General features: G+C 38.2%; 1 protein-coding gene across 1 annotated transcript; it reads right to left on the bottom strand.

Annotated features, from left to right (window-relative positions):
• Nucleotides 1-824: 824 nt before the first annotated feature.
• Nucleotides 825-1,766, bottom strand: LOC132009524 (olfactory receptor 5B12-like). The gene has a single exon (XM_059387613.1). It carries the CDS (start codon nucleotides 1,761-1,763, stop codon nucleotides 825-827), a length of 939 nt encoding a protein of 312 aa, XP_059243596.1. The 5' UTR covers nucleotides 1,764-1,766.
• Between the last annotated feature and the right edge of the window lie 8,615 nt (nucleotides 1,767-10,381).

Here is a 10,381-nt window from a genome sequence, read left to right as displayed (position 1 = left end):
CAATGGAATGTACTCAGAAGTCATACAGAAAATGACTATATCACTTTCTTGAAGAGACAATATTTTTCCTTCAACTTATCTGTTCCTCCTTTCCTCCAGACAGAAGAGCAATGATGAGGACAGGCTCAACACTCAACGCTATAGGAGATGGTAGAGAGAGGTTAGGTGGATTGAACCTGGCCCTGAATGACAAAGAACACACTGGCTAGCCAGACAGTTCATTTTCACATTGCTACATTCACTTCCACTATTTGAGAATAAATTGCTATGGTATTTAAGCCACCATATTTTCACTTTCTTTGTTACAGAAGTTTAATCTAATTTCTAATTGTGGTAGATAAACAATGGGCACAAATTCTTTGCAGCTGTTTCCCTCAAGAGGTGGAGCCTTTCTTCATGCTTACATTGGGGCCAACTCTTTGACACCGATAATTAATATAATGTGGTAGAGAAAATGTTTGAGTCAGGAGTCTAGACTTCAAGAAACCATTCAGTTTTACTTTCACACTGAAAACATGTAACAAAGTTGGTCCATCCTCGGGAGGATGGAAGAGCATCTGGAAAAGAGATGGACAGTAACCAAATCCAACAGTTAGAAATGTGAATAGAAATGTGAGTTAGAAATTTGAACACTTCAGCCCAGCTGACCATGCAGAAGACATGCAACCTTATGAGTGAGCCCATATGAAAACAGCAAAGGAACTATCCCACCAGCCACGGAATTATGAGAAATAATAAACTGTTGTTTTTGGAATTGTGATATTTTGCTACACAACAATAGATGACTGATTAACTATACAGCTTTTATAATGTCTCTAATTGATCTATGGGTTGAACAGAATCTTCAGTTTCTTAGCGGTTTTCCTGAAAGCGCTATTCACCTCTTTATTCCTCAAACTATAGACAATGGGGTTCAACATGGGGACTATTATTGTATAGAACACAGATGCCATTTGATCATTGTCCATAGAATGACTAGAATTGGGTTGTAAGTACATGAATATGACAGTCCCGTAGAAGATGGTTACAGCAGTGAAGTGTGAGGCACAGGTAGAGAAGGCTTTCTTCCTTCCCTCAGCTGAGCGCATCCTCAGGATGGCAACGAAGATGAACAGATAGGAGGTCAAGATAACTATAAGGGCAAAACAGACATTGAAAGCTGCTAATATAAAGAGTACAATCTCATTTATATAGATATCAGAGCAGGAGAGAGCCAGAATTGGGGGGATATCACAGAAAAAATGATGGACCACATTGGAATGGCAGAAGGAGAGGCAAAAGGTGAATCCAGTGTGGATAGCAGATTCAACAAAGCCCCAGGCATAGCAGCCTATTGCCATTTGAGCACACAAGCTCATGGTCATAGAAGTGGTATAATGTAAGGGTTTACATACTGCGGTATGCCGATCATAAGCCATGGCAGCTAACAGGAAACAGTCTACACTGGCAAAAGCCACAAAGAAGAACATCTGAGCAACACATCCACCATAAGAGATGACTTTATCCCCTGTGAGAAACCCAGCCATCACCTTGGGAGTAACAGCTGAGGAGTAAGCACAGTCCACCAGAGAGAGGTTACTGAGGAAAATATACATGGGAGTGTGGAGGCGAGAGTCCAACAGAATCAACGTGATCATCCCAAGATTTCCAATGAGAGTAGCAAGATAAATGAAAGTGAATGTTATGAAAAGAGGGACTTGCAGTTCTGGGCTGTCAGTCAGTCCCAAGAGCCTAAACTCATTCACCTCGGTGCTGTTCTCCATAGATACTATTTGAAACTATGGTTCACCTGTCAAAACCAGAAGGCAAAATGGATAAATTACTTATGCATGGAAAGTGACCCAAATGTCATGAGTGCATCATGACACCATTACCAGTACAGGGTTCCCGGTAACCCAGAGACTGGCGTCTTCTGACCTTCATCTTTCAATGTATAAGGGTACATACATACTTGTCAGTTCCTGACCCCACTGAGATATTCCAAATTACCACTCAGTTATTTTCAAAATGACTATTGCTTTTTTTATGTGGGTTGAAGTTTTCTGTGATCTTCATTTTATCACCTTGGAAAAGCAACATAAATGTTCCTGAGCTTTAATTTCTTTGCATGAAAAAATTAAGTGGGCACTGTGTTTCCTACTTTTACAATATTATAAGATTCTTACAGCAATTTTAAAAGGCCCTTTGATACGCTCTAGTTCCATCCACGTTGTTGCAAATGGCAAGATTTCATTTCTTTTGATGGCTGCATAGTATTCCATTGTGTATATATACCACGAAAGACAACTATCATATGATCTCCCTGATATGAGGAAGTGGTGATGCAACATGGAGGCTTAAGTGGGTAGAAGAAGAATAAATGAAACAAGATGGGATTGGGAGGGAGACAAACCATAAGTGACTCTTAATCTCACAAAACAAACTGAGGGTTGCCGGGGGGAGGGGGTTTGGGAGAAGGGGGTGGGATTATAGACATTGGGGAGGGTATGTGATTTGGTGAGTGCTGTGAAGTGTGTAAACCTGTTGATTCACAGACCTGTACCCCTGGGGATAAAAATATATGTTTATAAAAAATAAAAAATTAAAAAAAAAAAAAGGCCCTTTGAAAACAACACAGGTATTTCCAAAGGCAGTATATTGTTATATTGAAGATCATGGTCTCTGGGTGACCTGTCTGCATTCAAATCCTGGCATTTCCACTTGCAGGCTGGTAACTCTGGGTAAGTCACAGTCTTTCTATGTGTCAGTTTAAAACAGGTGACAATAATAGTACTTCACAAGGCTGTTTGGAGAATTTAATGAGTTGATATGTTTGAATCATCCAAAATACTGCTTAATAGCATATAATAAATCCTGTTTTATTATTATAAAATAAATATTATTAATAGTATATATAAGGTTGTTGGAAAAAATAACAAAAGAAACCCAACACAATTATTGGACTCATACTACTAAAGGAATTTATGTGGGTAGATGACCTCATAACTTAAATTTAAATATGTTTTAAAAAGCATACTATTTTTTAAAATATTAACAACAAAAAATTGGGAGTTGAACATCAGGAATGATAATAGGTACAAATGTTGAGATGCCATCATTCATGGTCTGACTACAGCAAAAAAAATCTGTTGAAGGTTATACCAAATATTTCAGCCAACTGTATAATCTCATCGTAAAATAGCCTCTGCAATTCTCAGAATCCAGGCTACATATCTGGTTAACCCTGATGAAGTCTTCCACAAAGAATCCTTTAATGCCAGAATTATTCAGCCCTGGCTCTCTTTCCCTCACACTCCACATGTAGTCCATGAGTATATCTTGTTATCTCTATCTTCAAAATATAGCCCAAATTAATGTCCTTGTCACCAACTCTCGTGTACCTGCTCTAAGCCATGCCATCACTTAGGCCATGTGGGGTAAGAACTGAGTCCTGAAGTGGGTCCCTGGAAAAGGTAAGAAGACAAAGTCTGAGGCGAGATGCAGATACGGGAACTGAAAGATGGTGGGAACCAAGGAGTAGATACTGAAGATGCCAAAGTTTTGTCTTTACAAGTAGTTGGTAAATCTGTCCCATAGGACATGTCTTTTTAATGCTAACAATAATAATATTAGCAGAGCATCTGGGTGGCTCAGTCAGTTGAGCGTCAGACTCTTGGTTTCAGCTCAGGTCATGATCTCAGGGTTGTGATCTCAGGGTCATGTCTTGGGATCATGAGCTCAAGCCCTGTACCAGACTCCATGCTTAGCATGGAGTCTGCTTGAGATTCTCTTTCCCTCTCCCTCTGCTCTTCCCTACTGCTGCTCACTTGTGCTCTCTCTCACTCTCTCAAAATAAATAAACAGATCTTGGAAAAAAAACCAATAATACAAGCAGTAATGGGTAGCCAGGCATTATTGCTACTTACTCACAGAAGTCTACAGCCTTTGATAGAGAGTTTCTGCAAAGCCTGTGCTAAGTTGTACATGAAACTATGCTTTAATAGCACAGGACCAGACACTTCAGAATGTGCTTCATTAACAGGCTCAATAAACAAATCATTCAGTGATTCACTCATTCATTCATATATTCATTTATTCATCTGTTCACTCATTACTTCAATAAACATGGACGGAGTCCTCATCAGTTTCTAAGTGCTCTCCTAAGTGTAGGGATGTTAAATGATGAGAAAAATACTATCTTTGTTATTTGAGAAAAATCACCATTTTCCTAATCAATAAAGGTTGCTGTAACATCTGAACTCTAGCTGAGCAGTCTGGAAGCATGAGAATATTAAAACCTGGGATATTAAACTCTGAAAAATCCATGGGAAGGTGTTGCCCTTGTAACTTCACTTAGCACATCTTCTGATACTACACTCTAAACAGAACAGAGAACTGAGCTATATATTTACCTTGCCCTTCAAGGAAGGTGACACAATTTCATTTATAATCTTCAAATTGCTAGTGCCACTCAAAAGAAAGAAAGTATCCCATTGATCTCCTTGCTTAATGTCTGGTCACAAAGCTTGAGGTTCTCTAGAGGAGGGGAGATACAAAGAAAAGGTAATTACTCAGTGGGTATTATAAAACACTCTCCAACCTGTCACACAGAGATGCTGCCATGAGGAAAAACAAGAGAAGGATTCCGAATGGACTCTGTAAAGTGCTGAACCATTCCAAGAAAGAATCATCCTACCCACCATGGACGACATTATAGCTCGGGATTTTTATCCCTGCTCACTTCACAGGCTCAGAGTACTAAGTCTGTGAAATAAGGTCACTTAGTAAATTGGACAACCTTTTACATGAAGATTCACAAAAAGAACACCAAAGAGCCTTTGACATACAGACTGGTCCCTCCAAAGTGATGTCAAATAGAATCACATTGGGATGTTAGAAGCTAATGATGGGGAACCAGAGGGATTTATACATACATGAAATTCTCGGTGGAATAGCTACCTAAGAGAGAGACCATAGTCTCTGAGTTCATTTACATTGGGAAGAAACAATTAGAGGCCAATTTCAGTTTGTTAAGGCATAACACTGATGTATTTACATAACTTGGGATTATTTCTTCTTGACAGTACAGATATCTTCAGAAGAGATTCAGCATTAACTTTTCCAATGGCAGTGAGACAGAATCATAAGAAAGGTCATGAAAACCAGGCTGAAGCATTGTCAAAGTTGTGTTATCCCACAGCCACACAACCTCCTAAAATTCATGTGAAGAAGGTTACAGGTTATATAACCCCTCTGCACTTCAGTTCCCTCATTAGTAAAATGAAGACAATGAGAGTGCCTGCTTCATACCGCTGTTATGAGAAACAAATAAATTAACATTTATATGCTTGTAAAACAATTCTGGTATACAGTAAACTCTCACCAAACATTGTAAAAAATAATTGCAAAGTCTTACTTTTTTGTGAGAGAGCCTCCATTTGTTTCTGAAAGTGCCCACTGTCTCTAAAAGAAATAATTTATCTCCAAGGGGCCTTTAGGAGTCACTGTGACTCAGTTTCAGAGACCCAACCTAGTGTGGGAGGTGTATGTTTATAATTAACAAACTCTTCTCTTCTCTAGAGGAGGGGAGATACAAAGAAGTAAGTAATTCTTGAGAAGTAAGAATTCAAGTGAGAAAATAAGAATTCAAATACAAGCTGCTTACATTGACAAAGCAGCGAAATAAGAATTCATCTGTAGCATATTTGGTTGGGTCCCTGACTTCCAGACTAAGCTGAACAACCCAGGGACTGAACAAAAAACATGGTCAATGTACTAGGAAGTGTTGTATTTGAAAGCAGTAATTACTATTATGCTTACCACGCTCCCAGCTCAGCAAGCAGCAAAAGAATGTATTTCAGCCAAAGGGATCCAATGAATACTTACAGAAGTTAGGATAGTTAGAATTTATTTGCAGTAGGTGTTAACAGCGTATGACATTAGCAAGGGTCCAACGGTTGCAGTAGAGGGAGCTGTCAGTGATAGTGTCCAAGTCAGAAATGGTGGATATGCCAGAGGTATTGTCTTAACAAACCTGTTAAGGTTTCAGGGATTTTGTCTTGCCTATAATTCCTGCCTTCTGGCTTTCTTTGTTTAATACCAATTTTCTTAGCCTAAATGATCCCATTTTCTCTTCGGTTTTGTGAGCACTCCTTTATTCTTCTAATAAGTTTCTTTTCCACTTAAATTAGCCAGAGTTGATTTCTGTTGTGTACACCCAAGATCGCCTCTCTCCTCCAAATTATCACCCACATCTCTGTGATAGGCGAGGGTGGTGACAGCGGAGGGAGTCTAACCATGAAAAGCAGACTGCCACTACCACTTAGCTCAAAGTCCTGAGTGGTATTGTTTCAACTTTTAATTCCCAAATGGGCATGACTAGACTCCTTGACACAACATTGCAAACATTAAGAATCTTTTTTTTTAAGATTTTTAAAAATTTATTCATTTGACAGAGAGAGTGAGATCACAAGTAGGCAGAAAGGCAGGCAGAGACGGGGTGGGGGGTGTTGGGGACGGGGAGCAGGGCGGAGCAAGTTCCCTCTTGAGCAAAGAGGCTGATGATGTGGGCCTTGATCCCAGGACCCTGAGACCATGACCTGAGCTGAAGGCAGAGGCTTAACCTACTAAACCACCCAGGCGCCCCCAAATGTCAAGAATCTTAAATTACAGATTTTATGTCTTAAATATGGGAAAGGCTGACATGCTTTTTTTTTTTTCCCCTCCTTACTCACATCTTGGCCTACTTACTTATCAGCAGGTTTCCAAATCCAGAAAAAATGTAAATATAATTTATAATAATTTATTTTACTAAGAAAATGACAAAAAAAAAAAAAAGCCAAAGCATAGAGAGTACCCAAATCCTAACACCAGATAAGATAAATGCATTACTACTAAGGAAAGCTACAAGCAAACATTTCTCATGAACATAGATACAAAAATCCTCAGCAAAACATTACCAAACAAAATCCAGCAGTGTATAAAAGAATGATACACAATGACTAAGTGGCAATTATTCCAGGCATGCAAGGCTGTGCCAACATTTGAAAATCAATCGATGTAATCGATTAAACGTGATCATATCACTTGCTGCCAAAAAAGCAGCTGACAAAATCCAATATAGATTCATGGTAAAAACTGTCATTGAGCTAGCACTAGAGGAAAAGAAGTTTCAGAGAAAGTGGGGGAGGCTGGAAAGAACAAAATTAGAGTCAGAAATATTCAGTTTATTACAGAGATAGATTGGTAGATATAGAAATAAGCATAAATGTGTGTATGTATATTTCCTAGTTTTGTTTTCTAATATCATCTGGAAATGACAGCCAAGTAGCAATGAGCCTACCCAGCTCCTAGATCTTGTATCTAAATAGTATTCTCTACTAGATGGAGAAATAACTGATTCTAGAACTGTAAAGGGTCCACACAAGATGAGTCTGAGCATCTTGTAATGCTCCAAAACAAAGAATTGTTACATGTCAAAAGGAAATGAGACAAACTCAAAGAGCACCCAATGACCAGACATGGAACCATTTGAGCAAATAAATAACATAACATCCAGCAAATAAATAACATAATATCCAGTTATAACCCAAAATATACAATAAATGTGATATAAACTGATATAAACAAATGATTGAAGAAATAAGTAAATGGTGAAAAGAGACAGATTGTCCCTTCAGAAGAATTCTACATTATTTATTTGTATGTTCCTTCTACTCCCAGAGGTGGACCTTAGTCTCTGCTGCCTGGAGTCTAAGGTAGTTTTATTCAGGTACTTAGAAAAAATAGAATATAAAGGGAGAACATAGCTTCACTCGGGACAACATGGCGAAGCTATCTTGGCCAGGGGACCCAAGGTTATCACAGCACCAAATTATGCTGTGAACGTGTCCCCCTGATAAAACATGATGAAAAGGGAACTTCTTGTTCCTGACAGAAAACACATATCCCTTACTTAACTGTGACCCCCCGCCAAAAAACCCCAGACAGTTGCATATTGAAGCCATTCTACAAAATATCTGACTAGTACTCTCAAAACTGTCCAAATCCCAAGAGACAAGGAAAGACTGAGACACTGTTATAGGAAACCAAGGAACCATGACAACTCAATTCAGTGTTGTTCCTGAATTGTAGCCTGAAAGAGAAAAGGACATTACTGGGAAAAAATGATAAAATCCAAGTAAAATCTAAAGTTTAGACAACAGTGATGTTGAGGTTGGCATCTTAGCTTTGACAAAGGTACCATGTTAAAGTAATACATTAATAATAGGGTAAAGTAGGGCCGGAATATAAGGAAACTGACAGTAATATCTTTGTAAGTTTTTGAAAATTTAGAACATTCTAGAACTTAAAAAATATTTAAAGCGATAATAATAAAATGGCTCCAGCAGGAGAAACATCACCATTTCTATAGACTTTAGAGCCAGAAGGGAATGCTTGCTAGTATCCCACTAATATATGCTACTAGTGAGAAAAACTGATACTCTTCATGTTAGTGTCTGCATGACTGCCTTAAGGCATTCAAGCACAGTTTTATAAATCTTGAGATGTTGAATGCTTCTGATTGTATAGAGATAGAAAGAAAAGACACAGATACAAATACCCTTGGGTAGTTTTATTATAGCTAACAGAACTAAACTCAAATGATAATTGGTTTCTCTCACACCAGGATACTGAATGCAGGTTATGTTTACATTCAATATAAATGTTTAGAATCATTGAAGTTAATTGTACATTCAGCATATATGAAGCAATTTTCCAAATCGAATCAGATATTAAACTTTTAATAGTTTCCTCGTTTAGGTCTTTTTACAATTTACTAAATAGATTTTATTTGGTTGTGTGACTTGCCACTTAATGAGACAATTCCTAAGGGAAAAATAAGAGATGGTTTCAGATGACCCATTGGATGGTGTGGGTTCCAAAAGATCATTGCATCTAAAATTGGGAGTCCATGGGCGCCTGGGTGGCTCAGTGGGTTAGGCCGCTGCCTTCTGCTCAGGTCATGATCTCAGGGTCCTGGGATCAAGTCCCGCATCAGGCTCTCTGCTCAGCGGGGAGCCTGCTTCCTCCTCCCTCTCTCTCTCTGCCTGCCTCTCCATCTACTTGTGATTTCTCTCTGTCAAATAAATAAATAAAATCTTTAAAAAAAATAAAATAAAATAAAATAAAATAAAATTGGGAGTCCAAACACTGAGATTGCAAATAAAAATATTCCACAAAGGAGAAAAGCAGTCATATCTTTTGAAACATTCTACATTATATTTAGAAGGATTGTTTATTAATGGTGTGATAGAACTATCAGTGGCTCAAAGATCCAACATATTAACATAGTCTATTCATGACAGAGTCACTTTATTCATTCCACAAAAGAATCCTGAACCAGATATTCTGCTAGGTATTGGGAATAGAGTTGTGAACACAGTAGATGAAACTGTAGTTCTTGCAGAGTTTACATTCTGGTTAGCAGATATAGATGTACAGGTGAACATAAAACTAAGTGAATGTTAATAAGAACAATGAAAAAAGGAGCAGGCTGGGGTGAGGAGATCCATGAGGAGTGAAGTGACCATTTTATAAGGGGAGTCATACCTATAGGACATGTAACATTTAGGGAGAGTCCTGAGGAAGCAAGGGAACATTCCAAGGAAAAGAAACAGCAGGAGCAAAGGTCCTGAGGTAGGGGCATGCTTGGAGTTGTGAAGAAGCAAGGAAGTCATTGTGAATGATGTGGAGTCTGTGACTGGGAGAGTGACGGCAGATGGTTCAGACCAACTAGGGTATAAGTAAATGAGGGATAATAACCATTTCAAAGCATTTATAGACAGAAAAAATGTGTGTTTGTTATTCTTCTTAGTGCATTATTTATACTCAGTGAAAGGAGTTGGTAGTCATGTACACATAAATGGAAAAAGAGCTGTATTATCTCTCTAGTTTTCTTCTACTCTGGTCACTTTATCTTGAGAATTATCATGTGCACCTGCTGCTTCTATATAATGGCTCAGTCAAGGTGGAATTCATTTAAGTGCTATACTTACGTAACTTTCCATAGAACATACTGACTAATACACATTCATTTAAAAAAATACTCGAGTACTTTTTCTACATTTGGGACTCTTAGAACCGTTTTTCAAATAAACATATAACCATGATTTGACATAAGTTCATATTCTGATACCTCAACTGATTTGTTATGTTTTTCATCAAACATTAGCCACACTATATTTACTTCTTTGACAAGTTTCCTACTCCTACATGTACGTGTATGGATGGAACTTTGCAGTACTTTTATTCACAGGCTTGTGTGCCCCCTGATTCTCATGTAGGTTTATATTGCATGTGACAGAAAAAATGCATGTCCTATCCACTTTAATTATGTTCAGAAGCTAGGTGGGGATTAACG

This window comes from Mustela nigripes, chromosome 1, assembly GCF_022355385.1.
Source record: "Mustela nigripes isolate SB6536 chromosome 1, MUSNIG.SB6536, whole genome shotgun sequence".
Classification (NCBI taxonomy): Eukaryota; Metazoa; Chordata; class Mammalia; order Carnivora; family Mustelidae; genus Mustela; species Mustela nigripes.
The sequence above is the reverse complement of the archived record's forward strand: the minus strand, read 5'-3'. Positions and strand labels throughout refer to the sequence as shown.